General features: G+C 41.9%; 1 protein-coding gene across 1 annotated transcript in view; it reads left to right on the plus strand.

Annotated features, from left to right (window-relative positions):
• Window positions 1–24,856, plus strand: part of HSD17B4 (hydroxysteroid 17-beta dehydrogenase 4) — an 867,876-nt gene that overhangs the window by 417,577 nt on the left and 425,443 nt on the right. The window contains exons 10-11 of the mRNA XM_078675560.1: window positions 2,785–2,809; window positions 20,749–20,877. Coding sequence (XP_078531686.1) covers window positions 2,785–2,809; window positions 20,749–20,877 — 154 coding nt within the window. The remainder of the gene's footprint in view (window positions 1–2,784; window positions 2,810–20,748; window positions 20,878–24,856) is intronic.

Genomic DNA, 24,856 nt, shown 5'->3' on the forward strand with positions numbered 1-24,856 from the left:
AGCAACAGGTGCTATCTGTGCAGTCTTCATACACCACTTTCCCCATGACAAATTGATGCTGTGAACTTCTACTTCCTTTGTGCTGTAGGTCATATCGCTTGTTCCACATGGATCTGTTCATCACTCTCTGCCTTTATATCTCTGTCACAACACTCTGAAGCATAAGAGAGGCTTTAACCTTTGAACCAAAGAAAACCCCTTCATTTTTACATTGAGTTTGTTAGGACCAATGGGTCGGATCTTGTATTTATGGGCTTTCATGGTGCAAAAAAAGGGGAAAGCAGTTCAGAAGCAAAGCTTGTCTAGGTGGATCTTCACATGATTAAAAACGTGATGGGCCACAAAGCAGCCTCCTGAGGGCCTCTAGTCACCAGAGCCAAGGCACTACGGCATTGGCTTGGGTTGCTTTGGCGTTAGACATCTGCCAAGTTGGTACATGGGGGTCTATAGACAATTTCACCAGGCATTAGGGTCTTGACAATCATGTCAGCAGGGAGGGCCATTTCACCCACTCTGCCCTGAATGACTTCCTGAGGCAAGTTCACTTTTCAGACTCTCCACTTTTGGGAGGTACTGCTATGGTATTTATATAAAATATCTGAGTCTGAGTTTAGAGGTTTCTCTCAAGACAAACAACTTAACTGTACTAACCTGTCAGTCATCTGTGTCTGAGGGTGCGGAAGAGTTGCTAAGGAAAAAGTCAATCACAGTGCACGGTTGTACCTATGTATGGTTCTATGGTGTCACTTCTGGAGCTAGTGTGAGGTTATCGCATAGTCCGTTGGTGTCATCTATCAGCAGTAAGAACAGTTGCTAGAAAAAGTTTTGGATCCAATCTGACACCTATGGGAATTCAGAAGGTGGGAAATCTATGGTTTGATAGAGCATCTACCAAAAAGAGCATTACCGAAGATAAGAATCTTGCTAATTTGCCTGTGCATTTGAATCCTGTATAACTGTATGTACTGAGATCAAGCTGTTCGCTGGCAGTAGCATGTGCTGGGAATGTTCTTACTCTTCCAATTTCTTCCTCATACTTAGGGTGGTATTCATGAAACCGTGATCTAGCGATTGTAGGGAACTGTTTTTTGTTTCAGAACCCCTCACTTTTTGTCTGGTATCTGGTGCAACATTTAATCAGTGTAATGGATTCCTGTTAACCAGGCCACCCGTACCAGTATTCTTTCCCTAAACTGTACAATGATTCTACAATTAGGAACCCTTAGGGTCCCTTTGTGTGGTACCCACGGTACTTTGGAACTGAAGAAGGTCCCTAAAGTCTGCAACACGAATTGTGCCACCCTTAGGAACCCCTCACCAAGCTCATGCAAACTGCTATTACAGCCTGCGTGTCTTGGTGCAGAGAATAGCGAAGAGTTGACTTGGCACACATCCTTTGGTTCCATGCTTACCAGCACTACATTTGGCATAGCTAAGACCCCTCTACAGCAGGCCTTATAGGTCTAAAGCAGGGTGCATGTGCACCAGTCCTTTCAACCAGGTATACTCCCTCAGAAATGGAAATTTGCAATTGTAAAGCATCTTTCGAGAAAACCCAATGTAGATGCCAGTAAACCAGAAAATGTCAGGCCCATCTCCTTGCTGTCTTTCTTTTCCAAAATAACAGAAAAACATGTTAATCGACAGCAGGCACTGTACATAGAGAAAAATGATCGATTACATGAGACCCATCATGGTCGCCCCCCCCAGCACGGCACCGATCTCGCACTTCCGCTTGCCTCGGAATCATTGCGACCTGAGCCCCCTTTTGGGATCCTTCAGACTTGCCAGCAAGTCCCCCTGTGCAGTGTTTTTCAGTGCACCCCCCCCTTCTCCGTAGTGCCAGCAACCAGCCTCACCAGCACCCTGCCCCTGGTAGAATCCAGGCGAATCCCAAAGAACTACTGGTAGTACTTTGAACCTTGGCCCACTCCTATTCCAATCCCAGAAGGTGAATCCCTGAAACTTACTGTGCCTACCTTTATGCATCTTTCCATTCAACAGGATTGCATTGTGTGTAAAAGCGCCCAGGTTTGAACGTTTACTTGCCTGTATATATTTTTATCAAAAACTGTACTTTTAACAAAGTTTTTGGTTACAAAATATATATAAAAATTTTATTTTTCTAAATTGATCTCGGATTTATTATTTCTGTGTGTCTCATTTGTTGCCTCTGTGAGTACAACAAATGCATAGCACTTTCTCTGATAAGCCTAACTGCTCTCCCACACTACCACAAAAAAGAGCGCTAGTAGTATCTATTGCCTCTGTAAATGAACTGGAGACCCACTGAACTCTCTGTATAGTATACTTCATTTTAGTACACTATATAGACAGACAGCTTCCTACATCGATTAACTGTAAATACCTTCGAATAAAAACCTTAGAACTGAGATTATGATATTACACCAAAGGTTGGAAGTCATGCCTCAGCAGCACTGTACTCTGTAGTCCATTCTTTTGATTGGGTGAGTGCGCTCTATTGGATCATAGTGTGATTGTGTGAGACTTGATAAAATTCATAGGATTCTTCTGCTGTGGCTTGCAGTGAATTACTTGTAGTAATTCGTAGAAAAAACTTATTGGCTTGGCCAGAGATCTGTGTCCTTTTTTTTACAGCTGTAACTTTTAGAAATATGCACCGTGTACAGAGTATATACCACGCTACTGTGTACAGAGTATATACCACTAGCGTCACTCCAGCTAGTGGATTGATTGCTTGTTTCATTTGTCAACTTTATTTGATAGACTGAGATACGAATAACATGTTTTCCTTTTTGGCAGGTTGGTGCTGGCTGGATTGGAAAATGTAAGTACAATGTATCTTTTGTTTTTTGCCTTATAGTATATTGTTAATTTTCGAATGAAAGAGGTGACACTTTTTCAGCATTTACAGGTAATGGGCCACGGTTTAAGGGAATTGATTCCCCATTAAGGATTACTGTGGAGCACGCATACACTGTATAGTAGCAACTTACACAAGAGGAAAGTGGGGGGTTTTCTTGTGGAACTGAGAGTGCACATTGGGATCTCTTGTCTGGACTCTGCAAAAACCACACATACCTAAATGCAACGGGCTGTGTCACACTAATTATGCTGCAATGGTATTTCTTTGTATTACGTTTGATGGAAAACTGAATAAACAAATCTTTAAAAAACAATAACAAAATTACTGTAGCGAGTAGTAACAGTTGCTCCTACAATATACTAGTTTGTTTGAGGCTAGCATAGGAAAGATATTTATTGTACTCAATACCTTTTTCTCAGGGTGAATCCTTTTTTCAAGTTTTAAAAGGCTTTTATTTGGTAAATATGCAGAACCTAATACAATGAAGTAGAAAATAGACCATAAGCATATAAGGACAATGGTAAGTCATATATGAAGAAAGAAAAAGGGGAAGGGGGATAAGAATCGTATACCATCAAACTAAGCAAAACATTTATACATTAAAGTTCCTAATGCATAATATAATAGTGAAAGAATATAATATAATTGTTAGACCACAACATATATAAAATTCAAGGAGGTTTGGGTACTTCCTCAATATAGGGGGTTATGTGAAGATGCCTTTTTAACCGATAAATTTAAGAAATTTGCTATAGGTAACCAGAGAAGATCCCTTTTATTGGCAAGTGTGATAGGAGGTACATAAGCTCTGTCCAATCTTTGATTGTAGCAGACTCCATATCACCATGCCTGAAAAGATACAGAAGACGCATCTTTCCATGACTTAGTGATCTGTTGAAAAGTGATAGCAAGGAGTAAGTCAATTATACTCACATCCCTGGATTGAGACAACGACATTTCTGAAATGCTCCCCAGAAAAATATGAGTTAAAGAAAAAGGAACATGTGTATGTTGCCAAATTTGCATCCAAAACTTATGAATATATGGAAATTCAAATAGCATGTGTTTGAGGTCTGCTGGAGAAACAGTACGTGACCAACAAGTAGCAGGAATATTAGGGTCAAAGCTGTGGAGTTTGGCTGGTGTAATCAAAAGTCTATTATAAATGAAAAACAAAGTTTGAGTGGTGTTCGCTGCTCTAGAAGACTTCCTTATTTTTGCCCAAATTTTATTCCATACCGGAATACGGAAAGATTTGTTCAAATCAGACTCCCAACTACATTCTACTTCTGGTTTATCTACCATAATGGGAATATCTGTTAAATGTTTATATATTTGAGAAGCGGAAGGAGAATTGCATAAGAACAATTTTATGACTGGAGGTGAGGGAGTAAGTGTAGGATTAGAGGATAGTTAAGTATAAGAGAATTGAGCTACTACAGTTAAGGACAAGTATTTGGACTGACATGAAGAGGGAAGAGAAAAGCGGGATTGAATTATTGAAAAGGGAATACAGAGTCCATCTTGAAAGAGTTGATGATATTTATTATGTACCAAAGTGTTAAATTTAAAAACTGTGTTTGTTCATTTTGAGAAGACAAGAAAAGTGGCTGGAAAATGTTACGTGCCTTTTTATGACTAGGAAAAGATAATGTTAAAAGAAGTATGAGAAAGAAAAATATATTCCTCAAAAGAAAACTGATAGAAAAAAGATTTTTCAACGTCTACCCACAAGAGATGGACTATAGAATAATTTATGTTTTCAGACAATAGAAAGGAAGATTGTTAAAAAAAAATGTAGTATGATAGGAATGGAAATCTGGAAAATTAACTCCTCCCATGTGTTTAGGTCTTTTAAGTTTATAAAGAGACATTCTAGCCTTTTTATTATGCCATAGAAACTTTGATAAAATACTATATAACTTCTTATAGTAAGAGTTAGGAATATTAATCAGAATATTGGATAAATAGAACAATAATACCTGGACTAACTTAATATTTATAGTATCTAGACGACCATTGTAACTTCTTCAGGTTTAGAGCAACAGTTTATTTAATAGAGGCATTGAACCACAGTCCAAGATAGTTCAAGTGAAAAGAGGAAGACCAAAAATCAGCATGAAAACATAGTTTATTAAAGGAAGAATTTCACATTTATCAGCATTTAATTTATAACCTGAGACAAGAGCGAAATCATCTTCCTCTGTCAAAAATGTTGGTAAGGAAGTTCGTGGATTTGAGATAAACAAAGGATGTCATCTGCATAAACTGAAAGTTTTAAATGTTTATCACCATAATATTTTTGTTCAATCGAATTTATGTTGAAAAGGGTTCTTGGGTAAGAATAAACAATAAAGGAGATAACGGGCAACCTTGCCGAACTCTTCTGTGAAAGGGGAATGTTGAGGACACAAGTCCATTTGCCAGAATAACGTCCTTGGGAGAGGAATATAATAGAGAAACATAATTAATAGATTTTGAGCCAAAACCAAACCAAGAGAGTGTTGAGAAAATAAAAGGCCAACTGACTATCAAACGCTTTCTCAGCTTCTAGCAAAATTGCTGTTAATGAATTCTTATGTCTTAGATTTACTCAGGACATTGAAGAACAAGCTAGTATTGTTAGATACATGTCTACCCTTTTTGAAACCACATTGCTCCTTCCCAATTAAATGGGGTAATAAAGAATCCAAACGAAGGGCAAGTATTTTCGCAAATATTTTATAGTCCATATTAATTAAAGAAATAGGCCTATAATTGTTGCACAAAGTATGATCTTTGTTTTCGGGAGAAGACATATTAAGGCCTCCTAAAATGACCCACCAGATTTCTGGGTAGAAATAAAATACAGAAATAACTGATTCAATTTAGGAATAAGATTTTTGGAGAAATGCGGGTAAAATCCTACAGTGAACTCCTCTGGTCCTGGAGCCTTTCCTTTTTTTATAGCCTGAATAGTATTAAGAATATCATTGGTCTGCACATCTTCGTCTAATGAAGAGAAATCCACATTAAGAGAAGAAAGAGGAACAATGGAGGATAAAGATTGAAGAATACCCTCTTGATAAGGAGGAGATTCAGGAGTATAGAGATTTTGGAAGACATCAGTGAATTCTAAAAGAATATCTTCATTTTTATGAACTATGTTATTGGCAGAAGTTAGAAGTGAATCAAACTTATTACGATCTTTTCGAATCTTAAGATAGTTGGCAAGAAGTTTCCCAGCCTTATTTTGATCACCATAATATCCAGCACTGGATTTAAGCAAGTATGAATTGGCAGATTCAGTTGAATGTTTATTAAAAGTACATTTGGTCTTGATAAGTTCATCAAGGTCAGATTGAGATTTCGTAGAATAAAAAGTGTTCTAATTGCTTAATACGTGAATGAAGTAATTGTATATTCTTAGAAAAGAATTTCAGCTTCGAAAGAAATAATGAAACCTCTAGAGGCAGCTTTAAAAGTGTTCCAAATAAGTTGAGAAGAGGTGTGTGGGTTTTCATTTTCTAGAAAACATGTATCTGCAAATTTCTGGAATTTTGAGTAAAAATGAAGTCCAACAGAAGGGAATTATTGAATCTCCATCTCCTAGCTCCTTCAATAGGGGAAAGTAAGTCTAATTCCAAAGAGACAGGAGCGTAATCTGGAATTAATATAGAACCTATATCAGAATGAGAATATGTTGTGTAAGACCTTAAGAAATAAATAATCAATTTAAGTTTGAGAAGAATGAACAGGAGAGAAAAAGATGTATTCTTGAAGAGTGGGGTTACATAATCTCCAAACATCAACGAGGGATCTTTGAGATATAGTAGATGTAAATTGGGAATGGACATGAGAAGGTATAAATTTAGAATTAGAACGTCTATCAATAAAGGGGTCAAAAACCATGTTACAATCCCCAACAACTAGTAAATAATCATAGCTATACAACAATAATTTAGACAAATTCTGGGGCCAAAAACGTTTATCAGGATTAGTAGGAGCAAATAAATTAAAAATAGTCATAGGGATTTTGTTGACTAATATGGAAGCTGAAACGCATCTACCTTCAGTAACTACATCTTGACCTATAATTTGAATATCCATACGTTTTTGACACAAAATGGCCACACCATTACATTTCCCTGAACCAGGACAGCCAAAGACACGACCCACCCATTGCCACTGAAGCTTAGATATTTCCTTATGTGTTACATGAATTTCTTGTAATACAACAATATCACCTTTCAAACTAGCAATGTGAGATAAAACCCTATGATGATTTATGGGTGATCCCAAACCTTTAACATTCCAAGATATAAGTCTTAAAGACATATACAGAACTATTTTAAACCTTTATGAGCATAACAACAGACAGCAAGATACATTATTGTTATATAAGTAATACATTTTAGCTAAAAGGAAACAGTAAGATAATAGTAGAAACGGATAGAATATGAAAGAACAACGTATGTACGGAAAATCAACAAACAACTTGTAAGAAATGGAAAGGGGGGAAAAAGCAAGTGGAGTAGGAAAAGAAAAAATAATAGGAACATAGAATATATGTTAAGAAACTAGAAAGATCATATGAAGAGCATATAACTGAAAAGGAAAAATGGAGAGGAACAGGACAGAGAAAAATAAGGATTAAACAAAAAGACATACCAAAGACATACAATGAAAACTGGGGTGATGGAGCCACATAAGGAAGACGGCCCAGCCAATCGGGAAACTCCAGAATGAAGATGGAAAAGGGAGACATCATCCAGACGGAATGAAAATCACATATCGGGGGACCATGGAGACTGCACCCGACATTAAAAAAAAAAGAGAATAAGTTATAAAGAAATACAACAGGGCAACTGTAAAACATGAGAAGATAAGAAGAATATAGATAAAGACAATTTAAAAAAAAACAGTCAGATCGTTGATGTACAGGCAACTTCCATTTCTTCTTTCTTTACAATTTTCCAGGAACTGCTTTAAAAGAACAGGATCTTCTTAATTTGTGGTTTTATTTTTTATAAGTCACTTTAAAAAGGCAAGGATGAAACAGACCGTATCTGGCATTTAAACTCCGAAGCGCTGGTCTCATAACCATAAATGTCTTCCTTGATCTGCCGTTGCCTTTGCGTAGTCCTGAGAGAAGAAAAGAGCGGATCCTTGGCAAGAGATTTTGCCTTTACGTTTTGCAGCTTGTAAAACTTTAATTTAGTTTTTTATTATATTTAATAAAGTTTTTAACATGGTATACAAACATCAGATGCTTCTTCAGGGCTGTAACATAGGAAGTACAAAACAATATATATAATAGAAGCATAAAATGAAAGAAAATATAATCATAAAAGAGCCACTTCGGTGTCCGTAAAAATTTACATTAAACATGTCTTAGATTTGTACATACATTGACATCTGTATCTAATTATTGACTTAAATAGCATTCAGCAATAGGACTTGACTCAGAAGTCGATATTCACCATTCTAGTGTAATGTCTGCTGAACAACCCTGTTGCAACCTCCATCTGGGGTCTGCAAGGTGAAAGCATGCTAAAACAGATGAGACAAGGAAGAGGCATTGCCACTCATAAATTACATTTGAGATATTCATATTCGTTACAATACTCAGAAGGGAGCTGTTCTACCTAATCTCTTTATTTCTCGTTGGTGTTCCCCAACACATTACTCAAATTAGTGTCAGCTATGTATTCAATGGTCTGCAGGTCCTTCCCTGCTAAGTAAGTTTGATACAATCTCCCCAAATTCTTGGTTCAATTCTGGGGGGGGGGGGGGGGGAGCAGTTCGCTATACAATTCAGTTTGTGTGTTGCAGTAGATCATATCTCGTGACCACTCCAGTAGAGTAGGACGCAGACCACGTGCCCAGCGCATCACAGTTCTCAGCTTTGCAATCAGTAATCTCTTCTCTATCAGACGTCGGATCTTCTTCTTTGTTTGTGTTGAATAGTCTAGTAGGGCGAGTAGAAGGTCCGGGGAAATTGGTGTTTCTACAATATCACTCAATTCCTGAAATACCAGACTCCGGTATTTAGCGACCACTGGACATAACCAGCCAGATATAAAAAATCTGCTGGACTCACTCTACATGTCACACTCAGCTGTTTCATGGAGTCCATATCTATGCAGACGGGCAAGTGTGTAATAGACACTTTGTAAGTATTTAAAGTGGATTAGCCGATGACGTCCGTTTTAAGGAGACCCGCTGCGTCGCCTCACAGCAGTATCTCCAGGTGTCATCGCCAATTATCATATCATAGACAGTTTGCCACTCCAACCGCGACTTAGTGTAAACGTTTTTGTGATAGTTTTGTACTGTTCTGTAGATGCTAAAGACCAGCCTGTAAGGAGACTCCAATTTAAACATCAATGTGAAGGGAGCCACTTCTGGTGGCTCCGTCGTATTGTCTCCTAGGAGCTCTTGCATGGCATGACGCACCCTATGGAAATGAAATTGCACTACTAATGGTGTGACCTCCTGACTTACAGCCTCAACGCCGGCCCACTTACGCACACTACACTCCAGGAAAAGATCACCAACTTTAGTCATATTGATAGTCTTTAATTCCTTAACCATTGCACGGTCACCACACGTGGGCAGCCAACCGCACCACTCCATCGGAGTCATTGGAGAATATAATATAGTGCTCTCCTGTTTCTTCATCAGATCATGCCAAGCATGCACTGTGGCATTAATGGAGTCCATGGCACCAGTTTGGCAATCAGGAGCACGGAATAAGCAGGAGGGGAGATTGGTTGGGGCTACGGCCATCCTCTCTATGCGCAGATGAGGAGGGTCCATTGCTGATGTATCCAATGGTATGCATGCAATCTTTGTGCTACTCTATAATAAAGGTCCATATCCGGGGCTCCCAGTTCGCCTAGTTTGTAGAGAAGGGTAAGGACCTTCCACTGAATCCGTGGCTGCTTTCCCGCCCATGCCAGTTTTGTCAATATTGACATAATAGATTTTTAAAAAGTGCGCTGGAAGGACCATGGGTATATTTAAAAATAGAAACAGGAACCTTAGGAGGACCACCATCTTCATTAGCGATATTCGCCCAAGCAAAGAGATAGGAAAGACGTGCCCAACCGTCCACACCCTCCTCAAGCTTAGTGACGGCCCTACCATAGTTTATCTCTGGGTCTGTGTGAATTTGTATTCCCAAATACCGTTCCGGGTCAGTAGACCAAGTCAGTGGGAAATCCAATTCGAAGGGAGAAGTGAGTTTGGTCAATGGGAATATTATGGACTTATTCCAATTTATTTTTAATCCAGAAAGTTCCCCAAAACTGACAACTTCTCTAAGCACAGGAGACAAATTAGTCTCTGGATTTCTAATATAGAGGAGAATGTCGTCAGCGTATGATGATATTATTAAATTATAATCAGGAAATATGATTCCTCGTAGGCCATGGTATTCCCTGAGTGTGCAGGCAAGGGGTTCCTCAACCATAGCATATAGGAGAGGGGATATTGGGCCATATCCCCAATCCTTATTCTTGCAGAAGGAGAGGTATACAGAACCACCACCAGGTTAATAAATATTTCGCCAACCCCCATCGTCCTCACCGCCCCCATGAACCCCCATTCTACGGAGTCAAACGCTTTTTCTGCATGTAGGAAAACTGCAGCAGCCTTAATTTCCGGATTAACATGTTGTGCTGCTCCAAAGAAAGTATGCAGATTGTATGTTAAGTTGTGCCCGGGACAAATCCTGACTGCTCCGTGTTGGCCAGTTTTGGAACTAGCGGTGCGGGACGATAGTCAACAATTTTAGTGTATATTTTGGTATCTACATTCAATAGTGACAATGGACAGGACGAGGAGCACTCGTCCGGAGGCTTACCAGGTTTCAAAATAGTGACTATCAAGCCTGTCTTATTGATGGGGGCATCTCTCCTGATTCGCTAATATCTTCATTGTGTTACCAAATGAGGGACTAGTAGATCTCTGAACTCTTTGTAAAAAGCCACTGTTAGGCCGCCTTGCCCCGGGATGCTGCTCGAGCACATACTTATTAGGGCCTCATAAATCTCCCAAGCCTCCAGGGCTCTCATCAGATATTCATGCTCATTCGACGAGCCAAGGCAGCTTTATGTGCTCAAGATAGTCCGGAATATTACTTGCATCTACATTAGCGCGAGAGCGATATAATTCAGTATAATACTGGCCAAATTGGTTTGCAATACTATCGGGATCAGTCAGTGTCTCCCCCTCATCCGTCCGAATTGCAGAGGACTCTCTCCTATCGTGCAGCAGTGCTGCCAGCGTAGCCCCCGGGCGCTCCCCCTCCCCGTAGACTCTAGCCACCGCATATTTACCCATATGTTTGACTTCACTATCAGCCGCTTTGTGGTACTCCTTCAATGTCTTTTTTAGCTCTTCTACACTATTAGCTGCCCCTCCGCGTCTCAATCCCAATTCTAGATCAATCAGGCGTTTTTCCAGGGTATCAAGTCGACCTCTGATGGCGCTCTGCACCCCCAAGAATTTCAAAATTACAATGCATCTGATCTAAGCTTTGAAAGATTCCCAGACTGTGGAGAACTTAGGTACTGAACCAACATTGTTTGTAAAATATTCTTCTAAAGCTTCGGATATGTCTGCTTTAAATGCGTTATAAAGTAGTGAATAGGGGGAAACCTCCATGTGAACGGGGCAGGTCTCTTCTGTGGGCTGAGCAGCACCAGTAGTATTGGTGCATATTGTGATAGGGTACGTGGGTGTATTCCCTAACAGCTGGGTATAACGCCCTCGCCAGTAGCCTATTCTCGTGTGGAGCTCATGTGGGGCAGAGTAATGTGTGTAACTCCCCTGCCCTGGGTAACGAGTGCGCCAGACATCTACCTAATTCAGACTCACCATAGCATCTGCAATGGATTTCACTGAAGCCGAAGTGCGCCGACGCGGACCTCCCAACCGGTACAGTGTTGGGTCTAGGACACAATTAAAATCGTCTCCCTCTATCAGCGGTAGTGCAGTATCTATGCAAGGACATGTTAGTAGAGTTTGATAAAACTGCGGGTTATCGTAATTTGGCCCATACACGTTCATCGCCAGCAAGTCTAGGCCTTTTCCCCGGCACCAAGAGATGGTATAACGCCCCTCAGTGTCTTCTACAACCATGTCCAATTTAATTCCTGATTTCAGGTTGCCCCATGTAAGCACCCCTCTGGCATGCGTCAAGAAGCCAGCTGCATGAAAGGGTCCCTGTAACACTTTCTGCATGAGGCTCTTGCTATTTGCAGGAAGATGGGTTTCCTGCAGCAGAGCAATATCTGTGGCATGCTGTTTGAGATCTGCAATAACATTTCGCACCTTGGGGTAATTATTATGCTCTCTGACATTCCATGTCAGGTATCTCACCTTGTTACCATCACCCTTGGCCATCCTTGAGGTATCCGAATGTCAAAGGTGTGTATGTCTATCTCAATCTCTCCTAGCCTTGACAACAGATTATCATATCTATCACAAGATTTATGGACAATACACTCTCTGTGGTTCAAAAAACAGACAAAGGTGAACTCCCTACCCTACCCACGTCGCGTCTTCCCCAACTGGACGTGAACAAAATAGTCCCCCTCCCCGATACCCAAACAAGAATGGCATAGTGCCATCAGGTGGAGCACACACAGGGGCAGATGTTGCCTCTCCACCAATGCTTACTGAGCCATAGCTGAGTGAAAATTACAGCCATCGAGAATCATATGGGGCATCTTGCCCTTTCCAGCGTTTAAGCTTACCTTTGTGCATAGACCTGTTTTCAGAGTTCCACCCCCCACATGTAAAAATTACATTTTAGTGTCGGAGTATGAAGCATTCAGGTTTCCGAGACACACAATAACAATTTCCCCCAGGATCTCTTTTACACAATAGTTATCAAGTTTGATGCCTCAAATAAATCAACCTTACACTCCAAGGGCAGTAGATTGGAGGGCATCCTCGTCCTATCTTGAAGAAGTTCCAATCAATAATACTTTACCTCCAGGATCGCACCCCAAAACCTGCACGACCTTGCAGACGTCCTGCTTGCTAGGGGGAGCCATTATGGCGGCCCACACCCAACTGTATGCCAAAAATGTTAGAACCACCTCACTCTCCTTCAATCAGTCATGGGAGCTTCAAAAAGATGTTTGTGACCGATCCCCATGAAGTATACCTGTGGTGCATAGGATCTGAACACGACCATAGGACATGTGACAACTGCACTTAGATGAACCTGAAGGCCATATAGGACCGCGCGGCAGATCTTTACGTCATCATACACAGAGGTACTCCACACTGTGATCAGTCAAAAAGAAGGGCCTGTTCTGCAGAGACCCCTATGCTGATGCTTACTGCACCAGAGTAGGAGGTTGAACTCATCCTGCTCTCCAAGTCTGAGTCAATCTCGTCCTGATCTCGACCGAGGCCACGTTCCAAACACAGTGGGGTACAGTCATGTGGAAACCCATCTGATTCTGATACTTTGCCCTTACCTTGCACAGAGCCCTGGTCTTGCAAACTTTCAGAAAATTACAATTGTGATGTAGAGGATGACTTTATCTCCCAATGGACTGAGGATAATTTGTATGAGGAGATACAGTATACCAGTGCCTTGGACACCACCCCAGACTTTAGCCTGTTTTCCCCCCCATCCCGCTATGGTGGATAGCACCTTGTTCACTGTAGTGATGCAGAGGGCTGCTGAAGTACTAGATTTGCAACTACCTACCATGAAAGTGAAAACTAATGTCCTCACAGAGGTTCTCCAACTGGGCTAGGCACCTACAGAATCTCACCTTTAAACTTTGCCCTCACAGCCACTATTTTGGGCGCTTGGGCAAAGCCATGCTCTGAACTTCCAGTAATCAGACAAATAGTTTAGCACCATAGACCAGCAACAGGGGACGTCAACTTTTTCAAGAGCACCCTACGCCTATGGATTTGGTGGTACAGGCATTCGCAAGTAAGGTGATCCTAATGCCTTTCCCAACACCCCAACTGATCGGGAGTCAAAATACATTTAAACTTATGGAAAACATATGTTATTGCCTGCAAGCCTTGCTCTCTGATCTGTCAACCCAGCTGCCACTTAGGTCGCTACTCACATGTCGTATAAGATACGGTGACCCACATTTTGCCCGCTGTCCCAGGAAACCTTCATGCATCCCTCACCCAAGCTATTCAGGACGGATGTGATACTGCAAAGTTTGTCATTCACTGTGGCATGGACACACCAACTGTTCAGGTTGGGCAATATGAATGAGCATGGCACTTTGGTGTCATGCCTAGATGAGGTCCATGGGCTTCTCTGGGGATGTCCTGGCATCTTTAATGGCCATGTCATTCATTAGCTTTCGTATTGTTGGTGAAAATGCAGATTCTGCCCTGGAAAGGTTTAATGAAAGCAGGGCTACAGCATGTTCCTTGGGTTTGTCGGCCACTACCAGACACCATCAGTTTCTCCCCCCTCGGTGGCTTTTGCATGGGTTTTCAATTTGACCAATGTCCGACTCCTCTGTTAGCCAAATAGGCTTTCCAGCATTTTTGTGGCTTATTTTGCGTCTGACAATGACAACTCCTAGGGCATCAGGGACAATGTGTATCTCAGTCCCCTACCTCTCCAGTAACCACAGCAGCGAAACCACTTTTGTGTGTTTTTTCCTGCACACATTCACCCTGCCAGGGTATGATCTGACATTTCCTCGAGGGTGACATGCCATCATCTTAGTCAAGTGGGTCTGCCAAATTGTCCATTGGGGCTAGGCCCTTCTCTTCCTTTCTTTCCCACTGCACTTTCCACTACCATCAGGGTGGCTGACTGAGAGCCACCTATCCATCTGGCAGCAGTAAGTGTAGACTGTTGTAACAAAAGAGGCCATAGATAGGGTTTCGGCATCAGAAATAGAAGTTGGGTGTTACTCCCGCTACTTTTTTGCACTGAAGCAGGATGGAGGACTTAATTCTATTTAAGTTCACAGCCCTCTCAACGCCTTCCTACGGAAGGACAAATTCAACCTGTTCGGGCCAGACCAGGTCTTGTCTGCTCTATACCCCCTGTTAGAAATGGGGTCTCTAGTTGGCAGTGGTTTGCACACTGTCCAAGTAGGGACCCTCACTCTAGTCAGGGTAAGGGAGTCACACAGCTAAGATAACCCCTGCTCACCCCCTTGGAAGCTTGTCACAGGCAGTCAGGCAATGGCAAAGGCAATGTGTAAAGTATTTGACACACACACAGTAACACAGTGAAAACACTACAAACGGAGTCCACATCACTTTAGAAAATTTGCCAATATTTATCTGAATAAAACAAGACCAAAATGACAAAAATATAACATACAGATATCAGATATCACTTTCACAAATATCACTTAAAAGTATAGCTCTTAGTCCCAGTTGGAGCTACTGGATTTCTGTCTCGACGTTGTGATCGGTACTAATCCAACAGTTCGGCACTGACAGCGAGGGAGCGCCGGGCGGCTGCAGAGTCGCATGGGCTCTGGTTATAGTACCTTGGAAGATGATGGATGATGAAAACAAAGACGGTGCATGCATGGCGTCGGGTGGGGGTTGAGGAGGGGTTGTGAGGAGTCATTGTTGCGACGTAGGTTCCTTACTGCCACAGTGGAGTTGAGTCGTTGGTTGCTTTACTGCTAGACAAGGGAAGTGATGCGTAGGTTCCTTACAGTTGCAGGGGAGTTGATGTGGCATGGGGCGCGATGCGGCGGTTCCTTATGATGGTGCAGCGTTGATGAGGTCACACGCGCCAGGAATCGACTGCACAGTGTCTCGGTTGAACTGCTGGCATCGGCTAGGCCAGGGCTGCTGTGCAAGTAGGGTCAGTGCATTGTGCTCTTCACGAGCGGTGCCCTCGGCTCTGGTGCAGGCAGCAGCGCGGCATCAGTGCAGAACAATGTCAGGGAAGTTGGTGCTGCGATGCAAGTCAGGGTGGGGCGTCATGATCTACACGAGCTGTGCCCTTGGCTCTGGTGCAGGCAGTGGCCTTGATTACTGAGTCTGAGTTGCTTTTCTTGGGTTGCAGCACCAACCACACGGCTCAAGGGCCCAGGATCTGGATTTGTCACCACTTGGATAATCAGGACTCCCAGTAGTGAAGTCCAGGTGCTATTAGCAAGAGGCAAGTGTAGTCTTTGATGGCCCTGAGACTTCTTTACAGGAGGCAAGCAATTTGGCAGTATCTCCTGACAGCAATCCAGCTCTTCTTCCTGGCAGAATGTCCTCAACCCAGAAGAGTTCTGAGTATATGGTGGCACAGGTCTGTTACTTACACACATTTCAGCCTTTGAAGTAGGCACACTTCAAAGGAAAGTCTTTGTAGTGCACCAGACCCTTTCTTTCCCTGCCCTGCCTCCATACACTCTACATGGGGGGGGGAGAATGCTTTGTGTGAGGACAGGCACAGCCCTATTTAGGTGTCAGTGTCAACTCCTCCCACCAATCTAGCTCAGGACGACCCTTCGTCCTGGTGATGGGCCATCAGGATATACAGGGCACACCTCCGCTTCCTTTGTGTGACTGTCTAGTGCGAATGCACAAACAGCCCAACTGTCATCCTAACGCAGTCATGTATTCCGCAGACATGCAAAGACCGAATGGGTAACCAAAAAAATGCCCACTTTCTAAAAGTGGCATTTTAAGACCAGCAATTTAAAAACCAACTTTACCAAAATATATATTTTTAAATTGTGAGTCCAGAGGCCAAAAACTCCAAATCTCTATCTATTCATAATTGGTAGATACACTTGTAAGATATTGCAAGCCTGCTCCAAGGCTAATGCAAGGGAGTGAAGGGCCATGCTGTAGTGAAATCCAAAATTGGTAATATTTCACTACCAGGACATGGAAAACACGATAGTACAAGTCCTACCATTCAAATACATTGCACCCTGGCCCAGAAATGTTCCACGGTTGGCACCTATTGTACTCCGACACTGGATGTCTCTCAGCAGTGCGCAAAGTTGTTATGTACCTGGCACAAACTTCTCTACAAGCACGACCGCAAGAAAGCAGAAACATCACAGAAATGTGTGGCTCGACTCCCAAACAATACAGTCTTATTCTTTTTCTACTGCCATGAAAGCGAGGCATTCAGTGCTACACCTGGTGTCTTCTACAGGAACAAATAAGACGCAATCACCTCTATCGTCCTCATGCCGAGAGCAAAGATTAACACAACAACGGACTTCAGTGGATTACATGCTCAGCACCACCTCTAGCAAGTCTCATCTAAGGCCTGCGCAAGGCACCCTAGAAAAACTCTTACGTCTGCGACATGCATTTCTCACCAACTCAGGTCTGTTGTTGCAGAAACATTATCCTGCTTACTCAGTAGACACCAGCACCTACACCAGATGCCTGCCTCGTCCTGGCAGCTTTATGATGGATGTACACCCTTCTCCGTGGGTAGCACTGCCAAGATGCACTGATGGATTTGATTGGAGTTGGCAAGTACGAAGGACATTTGGGTGGCATGAGGCAGCTGGGATCAGGTGTGCTGTTCCAGCTCTTTAGTAATGAGCGCAGTGCTCTTGACTGCTGAGGCTGTATCAGCCACTGGAATCTGCACATTGTCATCGTTTTTCATGTGTAGCTCCTTTCTGCTGCATTTGGACGGAACAGCCTATGGCCTTAGCTAGCAACAATGTCATGAGTGTCCTCCTGAAAGGGCTTCTCAATTCATATTGATTCCTAGTAATGTATGTGAGAGCAGACCCTGCAAAACTGTCTTCAGTGGTGGGCACTAAGAGCAGGCCTTGTCATCGTTTTTCATGTGTAGCTCCTTTCTGCTGCATTTGGATGGAACAGCATATGGCCTTAGCCAGCAACAATGTCATGAGTGTCCTCCTGAAAGGGCTTCTCAATTCATATTGATTCCTAGTAATGCATGTGAGAGCAGACCCTACAAAACTGTCTTCAGCGGTGGGCACTAGGAGCGGGCCTTTGGACTTCCAACTGGACTGCCTGATTACAACAAGTTATTAGTGGAGTATATATAAGGGATAAAGTACCCACTGCTGTACATTATAAGGATATCGAATGTCACTGAGGAGTTCCATTATCATATAGAGGAATGAGGCCCTAGACCGATTTGCTTTCTAAGGTTATGGAACTCAGAGGACACTTGCAATGTACTTATGTGTGCCAGGGGTACTTTATCGTATATAATATATGGTCACACCATCACCTTTTCCGCAAAGCACTTAGGGCCATATTCATCAAACCAAAATCCGCTCGCAAAGGGCCAGATTCTCAGAATCTGGCCCTTTGCGAGCGGTATTTTTGCATTAGGGATGCATCATCCCAAATGCAAAAATCGCAATTTTAGTAATCGCTAAATTGCGATTAATTGCATTTAAGGAATCTCAATTTGAGATTCCTTAAATGCAATGCATGAAAGTTTCAAAAATAGCGAATTCGCTAATAGGGCACGCAAATTACCACGAAGTACAACTTTGACGTAATTTGCAAAAACTTTGAAAAATGCACTAAATTGCATTTTTCAAAGTTCCATGTTGCGCACACACATGCCCTAAGGGCATGTGTGTGTGCAACATATGTGCACATATCAATTTCAGGGGTGCAACAGGGTGTCCTTTGGACACCCCTGCACCCTTGAAATCGCAATCCCAATTTGAGAATCGCTAATTGCGATTCGCAAATTGAGATTGTCCTCCCATTCATTCCTATGGGCCTCTAGGCCCATAGGAATGAATGGGGAGGTATTCCTTAATTGCGATTAGCAATTAGCGAATCGCAAATAAGGAATCAGTAGAAATCGCAAAAAATATTGCGATTTCTACATGCATCCCGTTTTGCGAGTCTTTAATAGCGAATCCTTAAAATTCGAAATTAAGGACTCGCAAAACATGACTTTGATGAATCTGGGGGCTAATACCTTGTTGCGTAGCTCTTCCATATGAAAAAGCGAGCATGTTTGCATACATGAAGAATGAAAATAAACCTCAATTGCAAAATTAAACACATTAAAAGCCTGTTATATTTGTGTTGCAAACAGATATTAGAAGCTGTTTAATACAAGTCAATTTTTTTATTTAAAAAAAACTGCATTAGATCAGAACTTGAAGAAACATGCAGAAAGAATTTAGCTTTTCTCCATCAAGGGTGTGCTACATATTGTCTCTGCTTGTCATTATAAGCTATTAAAACAGAGCAGAAGAAGGAAAAGCAATGTTCCTTTGTTGCTTTAAAGAGCTGCTATAATTATGCTCTGTGACTTGACCTGCCTTTCACCAGGGCTGCTGGCTTTGGCAGCAGGCATTGCGACGTCAGAACTCGACTGTAATAACCTTAAAATTGTAGAGTTCTGATGTCTTTTCTTTATAATCAGCGATTTAGTACATCACAAGGCGCTAATCATAAAGAAATTAGTGACTGCTGTTTTATAAAGGGATTGCAGAATCCCATGTATTATATCTTTTTAATGCCAGGTCCTAGTCTTCACAGGCAAAGTTGCTAGTTTCATATTCAACATTTGTAATGATGACTGGACAGTGTAAGGCATCTTTAGTTATCCTTTACCCTAGTTACACTCAGTGGCATAGCAAGGGGCGTGAGGTCTAGCTACGCCACTGGTTACATTATTCTCATATGCTACCTTTTCAAGGGGCTCAGAACTTTGGCAGCTTTTCAAAATAATTTTTTTCATAACAAAAATAGTATTTGGTAGCTTCAACGAAAAGTCAGGGAAATGTTGGCTTACAAAACTCTGGTAGAAACCAAAGCTGGGTATATCATGTTGTTTCTTACACCCTTTGATTTGTCACATGGTATGTCAGGTATATATCTTCAGTTGCATCCTGGCTTACTGTGATTCCTGCTTTAAGCATTTATGATTCCGTAGATTTCTGTGTGCCAGAGGGTCTGAACAACTAATAGTCTCAGAAGAAACAAAAGGCAGACATACAGCAGGAAATAGAAAAAAACAATAATATTGAGAGAAATATCAACATTTAGTCTTGACCTTGCCTGAGATTTCAACTGTGAGTCCCATTTGTGCCCTTCTGCCAAAAGTTGGTTCTGATATTTTAAAACATTCGGTCACATCACAGAACTGACTACTCCCTACATAGCTTTCACTTGCTACCAGAAAACAATCCTAGAGATGGAGTAGCTATGGCTAAAAAAAAAAGCAAATAGTGATTAGAAACTACAGAGTTGATAAATGAATTGATCATCGACTGCCGTGATTTGCAAATGTATCGGTTTGGTTATAGTAATAGTTAAGCTAATGTCCAGTGAACTGTGTTAACAGTGTAGATGGGCCTCAATTCCTTTTATTTCTTGCTTGTGAAAAGCAGAGCTAGTGATGAGGGAAATGGCACAATATCTCTGCCTGGCTTCTGCTTCTACTCTATCACAAAATGTCACCACTCCAAGAGTGGCACTGCAGATGATTTTTTGCTTACTTCCTTGACACAGCTGGAACTGCTTTAAATAAACTGCTAGTTATTTAAATCATCTAGATGCGGTATGTGTAGATATGACAAGATCATGACGGTGAACAGCATAGATGGTCTGTACACGCCAAGATATTATAACACCTGAATGAGAGAATTGTAATGTTTCTCCCCTAAGCCCAGGGCAACAAGTGATGAAATCAATACAATGTGATAACATTGCATTTTATTGTTGAAATACTCGGCATGTTTTATAAGAAGTGCATTGTTAAAGTTATAAAATAATAGCGACCCTAAAAATATAAGCTGCTAGTTTTGTAAGCTTTAACGTTTTGGGTGGATTAATAAAGCTGACCCAGTTGTTTTAATGAGTTCTTAAGAAAGCCCAATGGGCATGTCAAGGGAGTTTGTACTCACTTGGTTTTCCCAGTTATCTTGAAGTTTGTGGTTGCTTTTCTCTTTCTTCTCTGTAATTAGTGCGGTGGGAGCGATCACTTGGCGCTGTTGTCCGGAAGAAGAATATCCCGACCACACCAGAAGCTGTGCGAGACAACTGGGGCAAGATCTGTGACTTTGATCATGTTTCCTACCCCCAGTCAACAGAAGGTAACACATATGCTGCAACTCTGAAGCACACCTCATGAAGGCAGATACTGCTTTATGTCCATCAGCAATTCAAATGGCTTATAAAATATAGTATTTTGTTTTCAATTTGCAAACAAAGCTTGTGAGCAGAGGGTAAAGACAAATGATGCCCTCTTCATTTTTCTTAGTTTTGTTTAGTATTGATCTGAGGATTTGTATATGCATTGGTATTTTTAGCTCTATTCCAGTGACCAGACCGTGGAAATCACATTTAGTCATAATTTAAATTCATCAATCAAAATGGTTCAGCACCACAATTATATAATGTGGGTCACTTTTTGATCATAGTAGTTCAGCACAATTCTAATGCAAATCAAACACACAGTACATATAATTTTCAAAACTCCATCAAAATATTTTCGTAGGAAGGTGTTTATTCATATTCTTCTTATTTTATCTCTAAAAAGTCCTTTATTCATATTCTTCTTATTTTTTTCTCTTATGATTCTCTTCAAATAGTTTTCAATGGTTGCACTTTAGCATTTGTATGTATTGCAACTGATATGCAACAAATATCGCACACTATTAATTTTCTAAAAAAGGGATGGAGTTTTTTTTTAATTATTGAGGACGTGTGAGCTGAGACAAATGTAAATAACTGGAAATGAGAACTGATTTTAAGACTTTCCAATCTGAAGCATCCTGAAGGAATCAATGAAAGAAAACTAGTTTAAGTACACGGTTCCTCGGCGGTGTCATAGAACTAGCAAAGACAGAGGGCAGCGGACAGTGAGGGTGTAATAATAGGAAAGGGGGGTTTTAGCAGCTTCCAGAAGTAAAGCTAATTATTAATTTGTTGTTTTAATAGGGGTAAATCCTTCTCCAGGTTGGAAGCTAATACTGAGAAGAAGGGACGACTGAGACATGACTGTTGAAATTTTGGGACAGCTAGACATTTAGATTCTGAATGAACAGATTAGTATGGACAATAAGTGGACATACTGCCGTGCCAAGAAGAGTTTATTAATTCATGTTGTTTCACAACCAGGAGTAAGTGTGGTGGTCTGTGAACCCTGACAACATAATCCTACTAATTGAGAATGCAAATTAGCCTAAATTCAAGCGCGGAGGAGGCCAAGATAGATTTTATTGGCTTAGTCCCATTTGCGGCAAATACATTCACAAATGTGTGCATGAAGTCGGGAAAAGTTTTTTTTTGTTTGTTTTTTTTGTTTGTTTTTAGCCCAAGCTGGGAAAAGAAGCACAAAGTGACATCATGATCAAAGTCGTTTCGTATTTAATTTCTAAGTTCTTATCTGCTTCATAAACAGCCATTGACTTTGCTGAACTCCTCTGGCGAGGCCCTAGAATTCCAGAGGCTCCTACCACAACCTCTCAGCAGGATCTCGGTCTTGTTGACATTTCGTTTCAAAGTTGATGACCAACCAACAGTTGCTGAGATGAGCCATGAGCATGGAATTCTAATTACAGTAGAGAAGGATTTGAGTATCATTTGTATTGCAGTACTCAGTCAATCAATCTTTATTCAGTTTTTTTTTTTTAAACGTGCAAAATACTGCATTAAACATTCAAACTCACCACAAATTATACAACCAATTACTTTGCATGTATATTTCAAATATAAAATCCTTTTCTAAAAAATCACTCTGTACCATGCTTTTCCCGTGTCTCACAGCATGGTTAAAGAAGCTTACAATAGCCAAACATTTTAGTAAAGATTCCAGAGATTGCAAATCTAAAAATGCAGGTTTCCACGGATTAAAATTGAATAAAAGGGGTTTCAGGAAACGTAGTCGGAAAGTTGTATAACATTTACAAAAAATAATAAAGTGCATTGTGCTATGCAGTGAGTGTGAATCACAAGAGCTGGCCCTTCCATCCTGAAAGCATTGCCCTTCTTAGGGAAGGCCACCGAATAGTGACTAATATTCGGCCTCAAACGAGTCAAGACAAAATTATATTGATGAATAAAAGCCTGTCCTAAGTAAGGCTGAACCCCCTTTACTGGGGCCAATGACAAATAAGACATAACTGTAGGTTTAACAACTTCTCTGTCCTCTCTCTAAAGAATACTTGCTTTAGCAGCCCTTTTAATTCCAGTTTCAGCAACGACAAAGATAAGTTCACATCAGAATTTGTGTGTAGGTGGTGGCAGCTCCTGCGCTTTACGCTCGTGTTCAGGGGCAGTCTACCAGCGGATGTGATCTGATGTTATTATTCCTATACTGCACTGACGAATTTTCGCTCATTACTCGTTTTTAAATTGTTCTTTGGCACTTCACACTATTGCCTGTTTTTAATATAAGCCTCATTAGTTGCATTCTTACCTTCCTGTGGTTGAGGTGGTTCCCCCTGCCCCGGTCCACCACGGCTTTCTGTGCCGCTTGAGTGGAGGGCAGGGCGCCATCTTGGGGCGAGTCCCGGATCCCGGCGTGACCGTAGGCAGCGGTCTAGCTCGGGGAGGGGTTAGTCTACAAATTGCCCATGCCTACACGCCAAAGGCAAGCCCATCTGCGCCCGTCCGTGCCCCGGATGCGACTAGCGCCAGCCATTCTGGTCTGGCTGCGCCTGATTTTGTTAGTAGCAGGCGGTGCTACACCCGCGAGGAACTGTTTTCGCTCAAAGGCTCCAGCTGTGGTGGAGGTGAGCAGTGGGCTGTCCTCCATTGCCTTTCTAGATCATGTCCTCTTTGTAAATTTTGTTTCCGCACCAGCTTGTTAAACCCTCCTATCGTAGTCTCCAATGCGCCCAGGGTGCAGGCTGCACTTATTAATGTGCGCTCTATGGCCAAACATGCTTCTGACATTTATGAGCTTTTGTTGGATGCCAAATTAGATGTTCTCTTTATTACTTAGACGTGGCTTAGTGAGTCCTGTGCCTTGGTAGTGGAGCTCGCTATTACCAGGGGCTATAAAATTGCCTGTGGCGACCATAGAACCGGGAGAGGAGGGGGAATAGCAGTGGTGTTCAGGGACTTGTGGTCCTTTTCCAGTGAAGTCCCGGGCGATTGGGTGGAGGGGGAAGCTCTGAATTTTACTTTCATCCTCTCCCCTCACTTTACTCTGGGTGGTACGTTGGTTTATCGGCCGCCCGGTTCCCCTGGAGCCTTTTTGAAAGCGCTTCATGACATCATCATCCCGCGCTCCCTTCGCTATACTAAGTTTTTGCTTTTGGGGGATTTCAACATCCATTTGGACGCCCCAGATGCACATGATTCGAGGGCTCTTTTAGATTCTCTTAACTCAGCCCAGCTGACTCAATGGGTCAAAGCACCTTCGCATTCCGGTGGCCATCTTATTGACCTGGTGTGCTCTAAGTTTGCCATGATTGTAGGAGATCCAGAACCTGTTACCTGGTCTGACCCCTATTTGATCAGGATCTCTTGGGTCTTGGGTAGGTCCTCTCAAAGTCATATCTCGCCTCCCGCCCTGCTTCCTGGGAAGATTAATCTTCCTGCTTTTTCTGAAGCTTTACATCAGCTACGTCCGGTCCCTGCCTCCGATCTCGAAGGGGCAATGAATGAATGAATGAAACTAGGTTTTATAGAGCGCAGCGTTCACTCCAAGGAGCCTCTTGGCGCTAGATGACAGAAGACTGAGGGGAAGACAGGAGGGGAAGTGTGCAAAAAAAAGATGATTGCAGAGGGATCAGATAAGTGCTAAGATTTCCTGGTCTGAAGTGCTGAAGATCCAAGTTTTTAACAGCTTTCTAAACATGGGCTAGTTGTTGGTGTGTCTTAGTTGGGTGGGCAGGTGATTCCAAGCTTTTGCTCCCAGTGTGGCCAGAGTTTTCCCCCCTCGGGTTTTCATTTTGAAGTGGGGATTGGTGAGCAAGTTCTCGTTGGAAGACCGCAGGGTTCGTTTAGTTTTGTAGGGTCTAATGTGATTTCTCAGATATTGTGGCCCACTTCCAATGGTGGCTTTATAGGTGATGGTTAGGATCTTAAATAAGATCCTTTTATGAATTGGTAGCCAGTGGA

The sequence above is a fragment of the Lissotriton helveticus genome, chromosome 2_1 (assembly GCF_964261635.1).
Source record: "Lissotriton helveticus chromosome 2_1, aLisHel1.1, whole genome shotgun sequence".
NCBI classification, from domain to species: Eukaryota; Metazoa; Chordata; class Amphibia; order Caudata; family Salamandridae; genus Lissotriton; species Lissotriton helveticus.